Source organism: Bufo bufo, chromosome 9 (genome assembly GCF_905171765.1).
Source record: "Bufo bufo chromosome 9, aBufBuf1.1, whole genome shotgun sequence".
NCBI classification, from domain to species: domain Eukaryota; kingdom Metazoa; phylum Chordata; class Amphibia; order Anura; family Bufonidae; genus Bufo; species Bufo bufo.
Window position 1 is genome coordinate 171,586,537 of NC_053397.1, and position 19,326 is coordinate 171,605,862.

The following is a 19,326-nucleotide window of genomic DNA, read 5'->3' on the forward strand; positions in this document are numbered from 1 at the left end:
GCGCGATTCGCCATTTTTAAAAATGAGGAATGCACGTGGCTTTTTTTGTTTATTTTTTTCGCGTGGTATCGAATGGTATCGAGTATCGCAATACTTTTTCATGGTATCGAAACCGAATCAAAAATTTGGTATCGCAACAACTCTAATTGCTAGTATATGCCACCAATGTCTGAAAGGTGCGGGTCCCACCTCTGCGGACTCACATCTATCTCTAGAACAGGGCCCCTAAAGTGAACGAGTGTGCACTGCGCAAGTGAGGCCACCTTTTCATTCACCTCTATGGGAGTTCCTGAAATAGCCGCCAGAACTCCCATAGAAGTGCTTGTGTGGTGCACCCTCATTCACTTTGGGGGCCATGTTCTAGAAATAGGTGCGGGTCTTATCTCTGGCGACATTCCACCAAAGTGCGATATGGGCACTTTAAGCAAGGGTTAACTTACTAAAAAAATTAATAAAACAAAAGCCCAAATGGCACACTTTTCTTTACATTTTTAGCACCCACGTTTAATGTTATGTTATCTGAACAGGGCCTGTATGAGCAACTTGTATTTAATGAGCTGTAAGTATTCACATAAGTCACAATTAGAATAATACAACCACGATGAGATCCATCAGCAGCTGCAAGCTTGCTTGTTGATGTTTTCCACATAGAAGCAGTTTTTTCCCTGCATAGAGAAAAAACTAACCGGAAAATAAGACAAAACAGCACAAACGTTAATGAAGATGTATTATAGAGCCAATGTTAATCAAAGGCAGTGCTTCACTTTAGCTCCTGGATACCCTGTATTATGCAAGAGCATAAACAGAGGCAGACCATGTGGTTGCTATGGGGACCATGGAGAGAGTAGAAGCACTGGTTGTTCCAGTCTCATTTGCTGGACTGCCCCCCTCCAGAAGAATCCCCTCAGTTGGTACTCATCCTTGTGCAAGACCTGAGGAGCAGTGATGAATCCCTAAAGCTGCCCTCACACATTTAATAGCGGTCAACCAAACCATCCTTTGGCCGACAGCTATCTTTCCCGAATCCCTCCCATCTTCCTCATATACATACACGGCCAAACATGTATGTGTATTCTATGGCAGCGAGGAGAACAAAGGGATTGGGCAAAAATATTCATTTTGCCCATTCCTTGTCTCCCATCTCATCATCTGTCGGTGAAGGGTTGGGAGCTCCCCACACAAATTAGTGTGTCGGCAGAACCTGTGGTTCTTGGTGGGTTCAGCCGACAAAAAGACCATGATCAGCATTAGGCCCCGCAGGTCCTGCAATAGAAATAATACAAGGAATCAGATCCCTTGAATGCCATTTAAAGGGGGTTTCTGGGGGAGAAAATATGTTTTATAAAGGGCCAGAGGGGATTAAAAAAAAAAAAGTATTGCTCACCCTTAGGCCTCATGCACACGGAAGTTTTTTTTGCGGTCCGCAAAAACGGTTTCCGTTGTTCCGTGATCCGTGTCCGTTTTTTCATCCGTGGGTCTTCCTTGATTTTTGGAGGATCCACGGACATGAAAAGTGAAAAAAAAAACTAAGTCAAGTTTGCATTGAAAATGATAGGAAAAACGGACACGGATCACGGACACGGATCACGGACGCGGATGACTATCTTGTGTGCATCTGTGATTTTTCACGGACCCATTGACTTGAATGGGTCCGTGAACCGTTGTCCGTGAAAAAAATAGGACAGGTCCTATTTTTTTCACGGACTGGAAAAACGGACGCGGAAGCCAAACGGTGCATTTTCCGATTTTTCCACGGACCCATTGAAAGTCAATGGGTCCGCGAAAAAAAACGTAAAACGGAACAACGGCCGCGGATGCACACAACGGTCGTGTGCATGAGGCCTTACTGAATCCCCGCCATTGCCATTCCGATGCTGCTCCAGCTCAACACACAGGAGATGGCTGTAAATGGCCACTCATTGCTGATCATTACCCGCAGTGCTGACCCATCCCGAGCCAGTGATCAGCTGAGCAGGCATTTTCATTGTGTGTCAAGCCAGAAAGTGGAGAGCAGAAGGGAATGAAGCAGCCTCAGAATGGCAGTGGGAGGGGTGAGTAATGCTTCTCATTTCTATCCCCTTCTGGCCCTTTATAAAACAAATGTTCTTCCTCTCAAAACCCCTTTAAAGAGCATCTATCAGCATGATCAAAGCTGTTAAACCAGGCATGCTGTCTGGTAGGGTTGATCATGCTGATTAAAATGATACCTTTGTTATGTCTGTGGGTTGAACCATTGTCGAAATGCTTTTTTCGTAATATGCAAATTAGCTGGGCCAGCCAGAGCCCTTGGAGCACTGCTTTTGTAACATACCTCTTACCTGGGTACTCCTCCCTCCCCTTGGGAAGGGAGGAGTGCCCAGATCAGAGGGGTGTTACAAAAGCAGTGCTCCAAGGGCTCTGGCTGGCCCCTTAGTGCACAAACCAGCTGATATCTTGATAACAGTTCTACCTACAGACATAACAAAGGTATTGTTTTAGTCAGCATGATCAACCCTACCAGGCGGCATGCCTGACTTAATGATCACTTTGACAGATCTTCTTTAACAAACCATATTAAAACTAAAATATTTGTAGTTTGAAGCAATGTATGAAATGGACTGTGATGAGTTGATTTTTCAGCCTTGCAGGGAACAGCCTGCCTGATCTCTCTGCATTCTGGGATTGCTAGAAGCAAATGCATTGCCATCCGGCCCCATCATCTATAATGGGGACCAGCTGCGATGCAGCAGCAACCTGGAAAATATGCCATGAAGTGGCCAGACAAATACCACTGCGTGCAGCGGTTTTAGTTCTTTAATGCAAAGAAGAGACAGCACTACTTACTGAATTTCACTAAAATAAGTTCCAATGGTGGCGGTGCCAGCGGTGTTGAGCCCAAGCCCAGCGTGCCCCTGATGATTTGTAGAGAGAATTGAGGACCGCAGCACTCACTGTCTTCAATAGTGTGGTGATTTATTCACCAACTATGCGACGTTTCGACTTCACAGAGTCTTTCTCAAGCAAGTGTATTACAATATAATACAATAACAGTGCAAGGCATATATATATATATATATACCCTAAACCCAATAGCTAATTAAGGTAAAGGACCGCCCTAAGTGGGTCAGCCCCACCTATTCGTGATATCATCTGTGTACACATATCTATCAACAAAACATAAATCCATATACAGAACAATTCGTGCATAATTAGATCACTAAAATACCCATGTGAAATAGAGCAAAAAATATTACATACCACACTCATGTTTTTTGGGGGGAAGCAGGAGGAACGTAGCTTGGCGTCTACAGATGTCCACAGAACATGCGTACTCATGTCAGGGAGGAGCGGGTAATTTTCCGCTTGGATACCTAGTGCTGATTACAATTAAAGTCTCAGATTATGCTCATAATACTATTTTTTTTAGGGGGGCGCCAATATGCTTAAAATTGCGTTGGCGCTCCTTTCTAATGGCATCCCATACTTTCGGTAAAATATACTATTGGACGGGAGGTGAAGAATGCTTGTTGAGTGTACCGTGAATGCGTGGAGCAGAGCGTCACTAAGCACAAAAAGACGCTCCCCTCCTTGTAGGTCATAGAGTGTATTGGCAAACGGGAGGTCAAATTATTCTAATGCCAGAGATGCTCAAAGGGATTAAAGCGAGGTCTCTGGGGGTGAAGTATGACATACACACTGATCTATGGAGTACGGTATCTGTTAATAGTACTATAAAGGGGTTATAACTCGTATAGCACTTGTCTATAGGCCGGCCCATATGAAAGCAACTTATGCTAATTTACAAAGGTATAGCCTAGGGAGTGAATCAGCCCAGGGGGAATGAAAGGAAAGACAGGGGGCTAGTAATGAAGGCCTGTTTAGGGCTGCTCGCAGTCATACAATGTGATTGGTCTGGAGTGCTCCAAATGTCCAGTGAATTAAATCCTGGGCATGGGGGCTAGGTCACCGCACACTCACAAGTCAACATTTTATCCAGGGTGGTATACCCCCCCTTTTTGGGGGGGAAGAACCACCATGTGGTTGACCCAAATGACTTACACATGCCCGAGTGCAGCCAAGGAGTCCATAACGCTCCAATCTATTGGCCCGAATATCACTAGTTGGGAGGTGTGGGTGGTCCACATTTAGTGAATCATCCACTCCTTCCCTTGTGACCACACTAGCTTATTGGAGAAGAATACCCTCCTCAAACTCCCATAAAATACAAAGTTACAGGTAGTGATTTCATGTGGGTCGCGTCCATAGAAACAAAGTGTAGCAGTACCGGGGTACCTTATGTTCAGATCCGTGTCGTCATCATACATCAAGAATGGTAACCTTAAATAGTTCTCAAAAGAATGATATGTGAAGGGAAGCTTCAAAAAAAAGTTCTTTCTGTAGTGATGGACATGTGAGGTTTTAGTCTTGCCACTTCTCAGCATATTTGCTGGGTTGCGGATGGATCTCTGCTGTTCCCTATTATAGTGAATAGAGCCGGCGGGTGTCCGGTAGTTTCTGGCAATGCCGGATCCGGACATCTTCAGCAGGCTACTCCCCTGCCAGAACAGCCTGCTGGAGATAGTAAACACAAATGTGAAATTAGCCTTATTGATGATGTTGGTAAGGTCCTGTCTTAGAAGGTTTTGCAGTAAGATATTTTCACATGGGCCATTGGATATAGTTTGATTTCTGCATTTTTAAACAGGGCATCAATCTGACAACTGAGTTTAATGGTGTCACGTTAAAGTCACACCTGTAGGTTTTTTTCAGGAGAGATGTTTAGTTGAGACAAGCTACGACGAGTTATAATCTCGCCAACACATTGAAATATTGCAAGTTTTTCCAAGGTGATGTAACCTGTGTAAATCTATTTGTTAAAAGTTAACAACAAATGCATCTCGATGACTATATGTATATACTGTATATCATATAGTCTGGTATATTATGGCATTCAGTTTTCTCCAACTGTATGGGATTTATGACCAGGGGTGGATTGGCCATAGACCCTACAGGGAAATTCCCCAGTGGGCCGATGCCCCCGGGGGCCACCCAGCCCTCCTCCGTGCGCTTGCTGGGTACATAATCAGCTTTTAACAGTAATTAACACTATGAGAATCAGATACTCATGGATCTGGCCAGTGACCGCACATGTCCTCCTGAATTCAACTGCTGTGGCCCGCACCTCACCTCCTAAGCCCCCTGCTTCATATCTTAATCAAAGACAACTGAAGAAGGAAAGAAAATGCCATCTATTCATGGCCACCACAGAGGGACAGCTTTTGTGGCAGTATATTGTGCTTCACTTTGGTATTTGGTTCTGCTGGGATAGTATTTTGCACTATGGTATTCTTGACTCTGCCTACTTATGCAGCCGCACCCTCTGTTAAGTTGGATCTGCCTACAAAATGGGGCCACTTTTAGTTTTTTTTTTTCCAGGGCCATTTCCAGCACCATTTGCAGATCATAGACTGATCCTGGCCCACGGACTGTAGAGATTTTAAACATTTTCGCAACAATTTACAAAAGAGCAATAGTTAACTTATAGGTTTTATAAAAATACACTAAAATGTAATGTGGATATCATAATAAATGTGAAAATAAGAAATGAGAACTATATAGTAATAGACTTTGCTGGTCAAATGATGCCAACTGAGCCCTCTCAGGTCTACTGGAAGTGTGCCTATGGTTCCGATACTGTAGCTATAGGCACTGTGGCCCAGATTAAATAATCCTGTAGATGGTGTAAGCTTAGACCGGCTGTCTAGGCCTGAACCAGATTTATCACAGGGGCGCAGGCTGGATGATGAATGTGGTGCAGCGATGGACACTTTTCTCGGACACTATACCAGCTATTGGTTGGCTTACTTCAGACAGATTTTCATCATAGGACCCACCCCCTTGCCATGCATGTCGGAAAAAAGTGTAGAAATCCTAGAAGCACCAAATTGTGCCACTTTTTAGACAGATTTTTGGCACAGACACTTTGGCAATTCTGGGCCTGTGTGTTGTTTCATTTTATCCTTTCTGTGGGGCCCTAAAGAAGTTATCTAATGAAATCTACTCTGCCGATAAGCCTTGTAAGGCCCAACACCCTGACCTTGGCCTAGGTCCAATGCCCAATCAACAGCTTAAGATCAAATACTCACTATTATAGTGAAATACTGTAGTATAATATCACTATATGGAATTAGCATGATCAAGGCTGTGAGGAGAAAAACAAAGTGGACCCTGGTAGGGTCAAAAACCTTTTAGGAGGAAGACACGGTGTGTTTGTGGAAGTGGTGCTTGGTCACAGCATTAATAAAATTAAAGAGGTATTCCAGGACTTTAATATTGATTACCTATCCTTAGGATAGATCCTCCATATCCCATTGCCAGAGTTCTGAGTCCCAGAACTAGCACAGCTCTGAACACTGTGTAGATTGTCCTCTGAACAGCTGATCAGTGTGGCTGATGGAAGTTGGACCTCCACCAATCTGATATTGATGACATATTCTAAGAATAAATCATCAATATTGAAGTTCTGGTCTCCCTCTTTAATGGGTAAAGAAAGCCTTGCTATGACATCAAGAACAAATAAGACCCCGTCTTATGCCAGACTACTGCAGCTACACTGGGCATTTATTCAACGTTCAATCAGATGGTTTTACTCACTGAACAAGTCTCTTGCCACCTATAACATCTAAAAGATAATATTCTTCTAAGCCTAATAAAAATGAGAAGGAGGGTGGGCACATTGCCACTGAACAGGTGGTGGAGGAAGATGGGAAAACAGAAGCTCCTCCTTTTATTTACACCAGCTGTCCAGAGAGTACCAATTAGGCATTAAAAGAGTTTTCCAAAACTTTTTTACTGATGAGTATCTGATTGGGGGGGATCCAACAGTCGGGACCCCTGCCAATTAGCCGTTTGAGAAGGCACTGACACTCGCAGTAGTGCTGCGACCTTCTTTCGTACATTGTAGAGTGGCTATGCTTGGCATTGCAGTTCATCCCCATTCACTTCAATGGGACTGAGCTGCACCTAGGTCATGTGACTGATGAACATGACATCACATGGCCTAGGCTAAGCTGCGTGAAGCCCGTGGAGCTACTGTGATCGTTATTGCCTTCGCAAACAGCTGATCAGCGGGGATCCTGGGTGTCGGACCCCCACCGATCAGATATTGATGACCTACAGATGCAGCCGAGCTAAACTTGGTGGTTAACGCGTTAAGTAAAGAATGGCAAGAAAATGTTAACTGATTTTTAAATAGATTTCAATGGCTTTTGTCATGGGATAATCAAGATAATACTGTGACATGTGTTATCAGGGTCAATTTTAGCTTGGCTACATCTGTATCACACGATAGGTCATCAGTAAACAGAAAAAGTCTCAGTGAAGCCCAGGAAGGCTGAGGAACCTGTCCCGAACATCCTAGTAGCAAATCTTCCCCTCATCGTCAAGAGCACCTTGACTACGTGTTATGTTGCCCCATCGTCCACATATAGTACAACTGCTTTTTTTGTTTTTTGAGAGAGAGAGAGCCTTCAGGAGTAGAGGCATTGTTAGACTCATATCTCTTCACCACCTTTAGCATGACCAACAGTTGCCTCTATGCTGGTAAATAGGTTTTTACAGAATCTACAAGATATAAAGGTGCTGAGATTTTTTGTGTTACCACTTCAACACTACGACTGGAGGAAAAACAATTGATTTTAGTCAAAGCCAATTATTCTGTGTTTTAGGTAAAGCCACCAAGAATTGATTTCATACACAATGCAATCCATTTCGTTACTTCACAATTATTTTTAAATAGACTGAATTAAGTTGAAACACGGATATCAAATTGATATTGAATTTCAAGAATCAGATGGATGCAAACTGTGATCTAATCATTACTAGCATTTTTTTTTCCTGCAGTAAAACAGAGATACATTTTAATATCAAACATTTGACTTTTTCACCTGCTGATCATTTAAGCTGAAAATATAACTAAAAGTGGATATATAGATCACACTACACATGTATGGTAAAAAGCAATGAATCTTCAATGTATTTTTTTAAATCCAGCATGTTGAATATTCTGTCCATAACCAGCACTTAGTTAGACCAACATAGGACTATTAGTACGAGGACCCCACCACTGGTCTCAATACCTCTCATTGAGATGAATCCTTCTTCCATCATAACAGACTCCACTGATAGCGAGTAATAGACTTGCAATACAGCTTAAAACAAAAAGAGAACTCAGCTGAATTAGGGACTTGGCCGGACAAAAATGCTGCGTGCAGTTTTTTTGTCCAGCCGAATCCCGCCATGTTTGCAGCTGGATCTCTTCCGGACTCTATTATAGTCAATAGGGCTGGCGGTTATTTTGGTAACATCCGGTAATGTCGGCTCCAGAGATCTCTGGCAGGCAGTGTGAAACAGGCCTAAAACAGATACATCAAAACTGATGCAAAGTAACAGCTTACCTAAATACTGCTTACGTTTGCTGCTTCCCAACAAGCATCTCGCTGTGGCTTTGTCAGGAGGCAGCAAAATAGATTGCAGTTTTTGTGATTTAAAGGGGTTTTCCAGGCTTTTAATATTGATGACCTATCCTCAAGATAGGTCATCAATATCAGAATGGCAGAGATCCGGCACCCGGAACCCCCGCCAATCAGCTGTATGAAGAAAAAGACACGTGCCGCTGCTCGCGTGCCGTCTCATGTCTCTCTTCCTGCTTGCTGCTGCTATGTCTATGGGAAGCAGGATGAGAGACAGGAGACGGCGCGTGCCTTCTCTTCATACAGCTGATCGGCCCGGGTGCCGGACCCCCACTGATCTGATATTGATGACCTATCCTAAGGATAGGTCGTCAATATTAAAAGCCTGGAAAACCCCTTTAAAGAAAAAGTTTGCACAACGTTTGCACAACTTTTGCCGCAATCCATTGCAAATAAAACCAATGAAAGAAAACCCTTTTGCTGTGATTTATGATTCTGACTTTAAAGAAAAAGTGCCATCATAAAATGACCTAGCGTTTAAATCAAGTTATTGTGTTAAACATATTTTTATTTTTTATTTTTTTTATTTCTTTTAACAATTCTAAAATCCTGCAGTTTTCACAGCGATCACTAAACCCTACAACATTTCCTGTTTTGTAGAGATCACTTTTCAGCAGTCATCTCATTATCATTAAAGGCATAATTACAATTAAAGACAGTACTAAATAGATAGATAAATAGATAGATAGCAGATACAAAAATGAATGTGTCACTATCTGTTTTTAATTGGCAGAAAAAAAATGACAGGTGACACATTCCCTTTAATTTGTATTTTAGTGAGATTTGTATAATATATATACCTCTGTTCAGCAGATGTATCACTGTGTATTTGATACATCTTTTCTATAATATCTGACATACTTGGTTCATTGTAGCTGGGATACATGTAGGTGTGTTTATTTAGCTGACCCATTACTTACTTTTAAGTGTAGAGAATAAAATTGATATTTTACAGGTGGCAGTTTTGACAGAGTTTTTGTAGGTTTGTACTTTATTACTGAGTGTGGCATTTGATAAAAGTACTATTATGTACTCCCGTTGTTGGACTGGTATTTGGTTTGGTAAGCACCGTGAAATAGCAAGGGGCTGTGAGAAATAAAATAAAAAATTAAACATTACTCAACTTTTAAATGTCCTGCACCACCGATCTGGCTCCTGGCACTCTGATACCTGCTGGGCCTGTAGGAGTCAAGTGACGTTCATTGTTCACATAACTATTGCAGCAATCACTGGCCTTAGTGCCCCACATAAGTCTACATTATCATTATTAATGCATTTCTATATGTACTAAAACTAAATTGTAGATTGGAGAGGACTGCTGTCAAGATAGATGCATATCCTGGTAATCCCTATAGTGCTACTACATAGTCCCATTCAAGGACTTGGAGTCAGATAAATGCACTGGAGCCCTCAGGCTTTGACTGTTACCAGGATCCATTTCAAGATCCAAGGATGGAGCGTGTTCAGGGAAGGAGAGCCTAGGAAATATTTATGCAAAGAGCGACTCTAGTGTTGGACTAGGGTTCCTTGAGCCCACCAGAGGAAGTTATACTCGGTGCCCAACTTCCATATCCATATCATCCATAAAGTCTAATATGTTTTGAATCAAAGAAATAGACCCTAGTGGTAAGTGATTAGCTTCAAATGGGATTTTTCTCCTGGATCTGTGAAGACCACTATGACTGGGCCCACTGGAGGATCCTCTGGTAGGCCAGCCCAACTCTTGGTAAATCTTTAAATAATGAGAAATTCTCTTTATAAAGCAGTTTGCTCAAGTATACAGACCATACACTTTAGTTTTCTATCAGACATGTAAATGATAATAGTTTGCCAAAATGTGTTGCTGATGTTCAATGCTTAAAGGGGTTTCCAGGCTTTTTAAGTGATGGCTAATGATGAGCGAACTTCTGTTTTAGAAGTTCGCGTTCAGGTTGGGGTTACCGCAGAATTGCGTTATGGATCCTGTGACCACGGACCATAACTTATGGTCCGTGGTCACGGGATCCATAACACAATTCTGCGGTAACCCCAACCCGAACTTCTAAAACAGAAGTTCGCTCATCCCTAGTGATGGCCTATCCTTAGCATAGATTACATGCTGATCAGCGGAGGGGCCCAACACCCCGCACAGCTGCTCTGTGTCTCTCTGTCGTCAGAAGTCAGTGTTGGAACTACACAGCACCATCAACTCAACATTGTAGGAGTTCGCTACTACAGCACTGCTCCCATTGACTTCAATGTGTGGCTTCAGCGCCCACTTTCATCAACAGAGCTACATAGACAAGCTGACTGGTTGGGGTGCGGAGTGTTCTGAGGATAGGCAATGACTTAAAAAAATCCTGAACAACCCCTTTAAGCAGATTTATTCTCTATGTGATCCTATCACTTTCTTTCTACAGGAGCTGTGAGGGCTTCCAGTATATTCCCTATCCTCAGTGTGATCCTACTCTTCATGGGAGGACTGTGCATTGCTGCCAGCGAGTTCTACAAAACTCGACACAATATCATATTAAGTGCTGGCATCTTCTTTGTGTCTGCAGGTAACTTAAGTTAGTCCTCAAGGTGAAAAATGCCTTATAAAAGACTAAAGCTTGATCCTACAATGATCAAAAAAAATAAAAAATCTAATACGCTGATAAGCTGATACCATAATTTAATGTAAGGGTCAAATCTCTTTTTCCTAATACAGGGTTCCAAATCCTCTGCATAGAGATAAAAATGAAAAAATAAAATGATGTCTAAAGATGACCTTGTACAGAAAGGTGGACATTCAGTTTCAATTTCAGTTGGGCATAATATCAACATGTTTTTCTATATATAAGGCCTCTTTCACACTACAGTATGTCGATTTCAGTGTTTTGCGTTCCGTTTTTCACGGAGCCGTTGTTCCGCTTTTTTGTTTCTGTTGTGTTTCCGTTTCGGTTCCGTTTTTCCGTTCCGTTTTTCCGTATGGCATATACAGTATACAGTAATTACATAGAGAAAATTGGGCTGGGCATAACATTTTCAATAGATGGTTCCGCAAAAAACGGAATAGATACGGAAGACATACGGATGCATTTCCGTATGCATTCCGGTTTTTTTTTTGCGGACCCGTTGACTTTAATGGAGCCACGGAACGTGATTTGCGGCCAAATATAGGACATGTTCTGTCTTTCAACGGAACGGAAATACGGAAACGGAATGCATACGGAGTACATTCCGTTTTTTTTTTTTGCGGAACCATTGAAATGAATGGTTCCGTATACGGAACGCAAAAAACGCCCCGCAAAACGGAAAAAAAAAAAAACGGTAGTGTGAAAGAGGCCTAAATCAAATTAGATTTCATAACCATAATTGTTGCATAGATTGTAATAAAAATGGTCAGATACCATCATAACATATCCTTCAAATCCGCAGAAACATATAAAATACACGTAATCCTGATATGTATTTAGCAATCTCACATGTGAATAATAATTGAAAGTATCACTATAGTTCTCCTGCCAGATCTGACATCAAACTTGTTGAGATGCAGGTAGCATGCTGGGTGGTACAGTTGCTAAAAGAATAGGACTGTGAGGGTACGTCTACACTGCAATTTTGGCCGCAACAGCTGTCGCGTGACTGAAGATCGCAGTGCTACCATATGAATAAATGGGGTCGATGTGCATGAATCGCAAAAAGTCAGTGATACATGAATCGCAAAAAGTCAGTGATACATGAATCGCAAAAAGTCCTGCAGCGTCACTTCCAAAATCGCTGTGTGGACGTACCCTGATGGAGACCTGTTATCTCTACGGCTCACCAATTTAACTACGTCTTTCCACGCCTGATGTCAGATTGAGCTGGAGAACTGACACTTAAAGACGTTGTCTGAGTTCCACGTTTTTGGGGGACAAATTGCAAAGAGGCAGTCAAAAAGTAATAAAACAAAACTTAAACTCACCTTCCTGAGCTCCCTCCGATCCAGCGCTGCTGCACTGCTCTCTCTCTTAGGATACAGATGTGATATAATATTGTGGCTGCAATGGTGACATCTTGTATACCACTGCAGCCAATCGTTGGCCTCAGTGGTGTATGGCATGAAACCACTGAGGCCAGTGATTTGCTGCAGCAATCACAGGACGTCACTGCTGCAGGTCAAACATTACGTCATATACTGTATGCAGCCTTGCGGAGAGGATGGAGTATCGGAGAATCCATGTGAGGTGCAGTGTTGGTTCTAGCTTTGTTAGCAAGAAGTTGTCATGTACTATATGATGTCTGATTTTCATGGGATAGCCCCTTTAAGGTTTATTTATTTATTTATTTTATTTAACTACCCCTCTGCAGTTTGCCTCCTCCCAAAAGTTGAAATCCTGACAACCCTTTTGAATACAAAAAACTTTGAACATACTGATCTTGGATAGTATGCACTTTTACAAATGATTTCATTTCTAGCATTATTTGAAACGATGTTATGCATTCAATATTGGATTATAGATAAAGGAATATTCCGGTCTGAAGCATTTATCACCTATGAATGCTAGATTAGTAGAGGTCTGATAACTAGGGCCCCCAGCGATCTTCAGAACGGATAACCCTGCTTCCCCAGTCGAAGCAGACCCATATTTTTGTCAGTAACACTTCACTGAAACTATTGTAGTAAAGAGAATTTTCTGCTACTTTGTATCACCTAAGGCATCATTGATATTGAAAGATGCAAAATACGAGCAGAACCATCTATGTTCTGAAATGGAGTTCCGCAATCTCTATTTCATATTTTCTTCTCGTACTGCAGTAAATGTATTCAGACCATTATGATCGGCAATATTAGTGAGGTTGTAGAAGGAAAGTGTGAATACATTTTCCTCTTCTGCCACAACTCCATTTAGGCAATGACCATTGATCCAATGCTCTGACCGCAGGAGTGGATGAGTCATGATCATCTAACATACAGGAAATGAGGAACATTACTGTGAAGCAGAAAGCGGTTTAATCCTGACAAACCGTAATATTTCCTGGGGCAAAAAATCCAGGGACAGAACTTTGAAACCATGAACCAGAGCCAAGGGCATAGGGTAAGCAAACGGGGCACCTAGGGTGTTATGCAAAGTGAAGGAGGCTGGTTTAATACAAACCATATGCATTTATTCAGATGCTTCCAGGATGCTGTCACCCCATGCCAATGCTCAAAGAGGCTCTAAATTTGAGAATTATTATAATGCATATAGCAATGGAGGTATAAGGATGCATAACACGATACCCAAACGTTAGCACCAGGTCTGTCAATTCATAGACATTCAGTAAATATCAGAGACTTTTGGTCAGTGTCCGTAATAAAGAAATTGATGCATCTGTGTGATCTTTTTGAAGTTTGAAGAGCTTGTGCGGGTCATTGTGACTGTACTTACCCTTAAAGCTGTCTAAATGATATTATTATTCTGAGCAATAGCCATATACCGTCATGGCCGTAAGTGTTAACACCCCTGAAGTTTTTCCAGAAAATGAAGTATATATTCCAGAAATTTATTGCAATTACACATGTTTTGTTATACACATGTTTATTTCATTTGTGCGTATTGGAACAACACAAAAAAAAAGCCAAAAATTATATAATTTCACGCCAAACTCCAAAAATCGGCTAGACAAATTTACTGGCACCCTCAACGTAATATTTGTTTGCACACCCTTTGGAAGAAATAACTGAAATCAATTGCTTCCTATAACCATCAATAAGCTTCTTACACCTCTCAACTGGAATTTTGGACCACTCTTCTTTTGCAAACTGCTCCAGATCTCTCATACTTGAAGGGTGCCCTGTCCCAACAGCAATTTTAGGATCTCTCCACAGGTGTTCAATAAAATTTTGATCCAGACTTATTGCTGGCCACTTCCAGATTCTCCAGCGCTTTGTTCCCATCCATTTCTGATTGCTTCTTGAAGTATGTTTGGGGTCATTGTCCTGCTGGAAGACCCATGACCTAGGATGCAAACATAGCTTTCTGACACTGAGCCCTACATTGCGACCCACAATCCTTTGGTAATCTTCAGGTTTCATGATGCCCTGCAGACAATCAAGGCACCCACTGCCAGAGGCAGCAAAACAACCCCAAAACATATTTGAACCTCCACCATATTTGACTGTAAGTACTATGTTCTTTTCTTTGTAGGCCTCATTCTTTTTTTCGTTAAACAGTAGAATGATGTGCTTTACCAAAAAGCTCTATCTTGGTCTCATCTGTCCACAAGACGTTTTCCCAAAAGGATTTTGGCTTACTCACGTACATTTTGGCAAGCTGCAGTCTAGCGTTTTTATGTTTCTGTGTCAGCAGTGGGGTCCTCCTGGGTCTCCTCCCATAGCGTTTCATTTCATTCATATGTCGATGGACAGTTCGCAATGACACTGAGGCATCCTGAGCCGGCAGGACAGCTTGAATTTCTTTGGAACTTGATTGGGGCTGCTTATATAAAAAAAATTCTTCTGTCCACATCCAGGGAGATTAGCTACAGTGCCATGGGTTGTAAACTTCTTGATTATGTTGCACATAATGGACAAGGGAACATCAAGATCTCTGGAGATGGACTTGTAACCCTGAGATTGTTGATATTTTTCATAATTTTGGTTCTCAAGTCATCAGATTTCTCTTCTCCTCTTTCTGTTCTCCATGCTTAGTGTGGCTCTCCTTTTTATGTGGTTTCAGGTGTGATTTTTATGTTGCCCACACCTTTTACTTGCCACAGGTGAGTTTGAACGAGCATTACATGCTTGAAACAAAGTTGTCTACCCACGATTTTGAAAAGGTGCCAACAATTTTGTCCGGCCGATCTTTGGAGTTTTGTGTGAAATTATGTCCAATTTGCCTTTTTTTCTCAGTTTTTTTGTGTTGTTCCAATACACGCAAAGGAAATAAACATGTGTATAACAAAACATGTCTAACTGCAATAATTGACTGGGAGAAATACTTCATTTTCTGGAAACATGACTTACAGCCATGATTGTATTACTTATAGTACAAAAAAAATGGCTGTCTATGATTGTTGGCCAAATTGTCTAGAAAAAGCAAATAGTAGGTTGGCATCCCCGTGTGGCCCATCTTTATAGCTTAACCCACATTATGCTTTCTCTTCTGATTGGCAAATTCTTCTCATTCAGCAGCTGTATTTATTATTTTGGGTTAAGCTTTATTATGCAGAAGCAATCTACCTATCACAATGTAAGTTACTGCATAGATTCCATCACAGATGCAAACTATCTGGTTTGGGTACAGTATACAGGGGCATCTCTACAAATTAGAATATCATGTAAAATTTTATTTATTTCAGTAATTCCATTCAAAAAGTGAAACTCATATTATATAGATTCATTACACTATATGTAATGAATGGGGTTTAGGCCTGACCTAAACCCCATAGAGAATCTATGGGGTGTTGTCAAGAAGATGAAAGGCACCAGACCCAACAATGCAGACGAGCTGAAGGCCGCTATCAAAGCAACCTTGGCTTCCATAACACCTCAGCAGTGCCACGCCGCATTGATGCAGTAATTCATGCAAAAGGAGCCCTAACTAAGTTTTGAGTGCATATACTAGACATCATCAGGCCAACATTTCTGTATTAAAATAATTTTTAATTGGTCTTATATAATATTCTAATTTTCTGAGATACTAACTTTTGAGTTTTCATTAGCTAGTCATAATCATCAAAATTAAAAGAAATAAACGCTTGAAATAGAGCACTCTGTGTGTAATAAATCTATATAATATATGAGCTTCACTTTTTGAATTGAATTACTGAAATAAATTAACGTTTTGATGATATGCACTGAGATGCACCTGTAATTCAGAGTCATGTGGCATATATATTGGGCTTACACAAGGATGCACTTAAAGGGTCTGACTAATCTGAACAGCCCCTCCTCAAATGAAAGCCTCCCTGGTGATCAGGTGAAACTCTAGAGATCTCAATCAAAGGACAACCATATAATGTTCTGCTAGGGCAACCTCTTAAAGTATCTACTCTTCTTGATGCCAAATTGCCTTGTCTAGAATGCACATTGTTGAATAAAAGCTACTAATGTCAGAAAAGTAATGGAAGACACTTTACCAGTCGTCACCACTCTTCATTTCTAAAATGTACGTATAATGTATGACCACTACTCTGCCAGTCCTACCAGTATTGCAGTTCAGCCCCATTCACTTCAATGGAGCTAAGCTGCATTACCAGACACAACCCATGAACAGGTACCATAGGTTGCAGTTTTCGAGAAAAAAAAAAGCAACCATGTTTTAATAATTCTGTACAACTCCTTTAATGTTATCAGTTTTCTATGCAGATATGATCCACAATGTTTACTGCCATTTTCCTGTTTTTACTTTTTCATTTCTTTCTATGTTCCACAGGCCTGAGCAACATCATTGGAATTATTGTGTACATATCTGCCAATGCTGGAGACCCTTCAAAAAGCGACTCAAAGAAAAACAGCTACTCATATGGCTGGTCCTTTTACTTTGGTGCCCTTTCCTTTATTATTGCTGAAATGGTGGGGGTGCTTGCTGTTCACATGTTCATTGACCGCCACAAACAGCTGAGGGCCACTGCACGAGCAACGGACTACCTCCAGTCCTCTGCAATCACTCGCATTCCAAGTTATCGCTACCGTTATCAGAGGCGCAGCCGCTCCAGTTCCCGGTCCACGGAGCCATCCCACTCCCGCGATGCCTCTCCTGTAGGTCTCAAGGGCTTCAACACGCTTCCCTCCACTGAGATCTCTATGTACACGCTGAGCCGCGACCCACTCAAATCGGCCGGGACCCCCACAGCCACTTATAACTCGGATAACAGCTTCCTCCAAGTTCATAACTGTATACCCAAAGATAATAAGGACTCTGCGCACACCAACACAGCCAATCGCAGGACCACCCCAGTATGAAACAAGATGGAGGAAGAGAAGAAAGACACAGACATATAGATCAAGGAGGGTCAGAAAGCTAAAGTAATATGGTCTAGCGAAAGGGATCTGTGTATCAAGCTTTGGGCTGTAAATTAACATGGACCATTTTGGTTCTAAAATATCTTTCAAAAGTTTCTCGTCATGATCAAGGCAACAAATCTTAAATGCAGAAATTTCAAGTTATCCAAGTAATCATAAAACATGAGCTCAGGACAGCCTTGTCCACGTGTACAGACCCCAAATGCTGCATTGATATTGTCCATCCATAGATATAGGATGAACTCTATATAGGATGAGAACTACAAGACAAAAATACTTTTTTTAAAATTCTCCAAAAAAGAAAAGAAAAAAAAAAGCCCAAATAATATGAATTGTACAACACCAGACGCCTGATACACAGATCTGTATGTGTTACAGAAAGTCTTCATCCTTGAGAAAATATCCTCAGATTGGTTACTGGCGTTTCCTTGTTTCTGGAGTAGTATGCAGATCTGTTCTATCTGGCCTACATGGTGTGTCTGATATCTTAAACCGGCTGCTAAATCTGACATTCATGGTCTAGAACCACATTGCAATTACCTTACCCTATAAACACTGTGAAATGGCATCATGGTTTCGGGGCTCCTCCAGGAAGTAGATATCCTTTTGAGGTGATATTTTATTGAGGATGCAGACTGTGTTGAAGATAGCGTTGCTTGTATAGGAGAAGAATAAAACTAGGATTAAATTACTCTAAATGATAAAAAAAATAAGAATTTAGTACACCCATGAATAATGGTGAGTATCCTTGTCCAACAATTACCAGTGAAAATACATTAGGTAATAGGGCATATGAATTATTGGGGAAACGATAAAATGTAGTAATACATAGCACATTAAATAACATACTGTATTAATTGTACATATAACTACTTTGCATAAATGTACAGTGTATTTCCCAGTGTATAGCAATCTCATTGTACCATACAATATGTACATCATCATAATATCCACAAAAAAAAGATATATATATATATATATATATATATATATATATATATTTCATGGGATACTCATTATTACTAAAATTATAAAATAACTTTTTTTTATACATGACTAGGAGATTCACTTCTGTATAACTGATGTGACATTTGTTTTTCCCTGTACAAGCAACCTATTGCATTTAACTCCTACATTGAGCTCGCCCTGTAACAGTGAAGGGGTTAAATAAGTGATGGTGGTATGCAAAGACTGAAAGGGCTAGAGACCCAAACAGAAGAGCAAGCAAGCTACCAAGAACAAAGTACTGAAATAAGTGAAGAAAAAAAAAACTGATTTCTTTAAAAAAAAAGACAAAAAAAATCAAAACACATTTAAAAAAAAAAATTCCCGAAAAGGATAGAATGAACCAAACGAAAAAAGAAAAAAAATGCATGAATCCCTCTATGTACCCGTTCATTTTACAGATTCATTTAAATAACTAAAAAGAAGCAAAAAGGACGAGAATATTGGGGATAAAAAAAAAAATGTGGGTGGGCTTGAGGAACAAAACAAAAACGGGAAGAGATTTTCAAGAACACAAATGTTGGGACTGCGGGGTGGGAAGAAATGGGTGGGGACTATGATTTGCTTACTATGTTTCTTTTTTTTTATTTTAAATTATTTTTTTTCTAATACGCAGTAGGGCCAAAACAGGATTGAAAAAGTGCAGAAAGTGCCAAGCCAGGTTTTTAGTCCACGTCTCTTAATATTGGCACTGTGGTAAGAGTAAAAAAAAAACAAAAAAACAGTGCCACATTACAGACTTGAAGAAAAATATTTTAAAAAAAACGCAGAAAATATTTTTTTTGTTCCGAAATGTTGTGTCAGTGACTCCAACAATCTGCCGGACAAGTACCGTAGATTTGAACACATACATATAGA

The 19,326-nt window shown here is 40.9% G+C and overlaps 1 protein-coding gene across 1 annotated transcript in view; it reads left to right on the forward strand.

The window, feature by feature from the left end:
• CACNG2 (calcium voltage-gated channel auxiliary subunit gamma 2) overlaps nucleotides 1–17,403 on the forward strand; it is a 145,307-nt gene extending 127,904 nt beyond the window's left edge. Inside the window, exons 3-4 of the mRNA XM_040407293.1 lie at nucleotides 10,910–11,050; nucleotides 16,874–17,403. Coding sequence (XP_040263227.1) covers nucleotides 10,910–11,050; nucleotides 16,874–17,403 — 671 coding nt within the window. The remainder of the gene's footprint in view (nucleotides 1–10,909; nucleotides 11,051–16,873) is intronic.
• The last annotated feature ends 1,923 nt before the right edge of the window (nucleotides 17,404–19,326 follow it).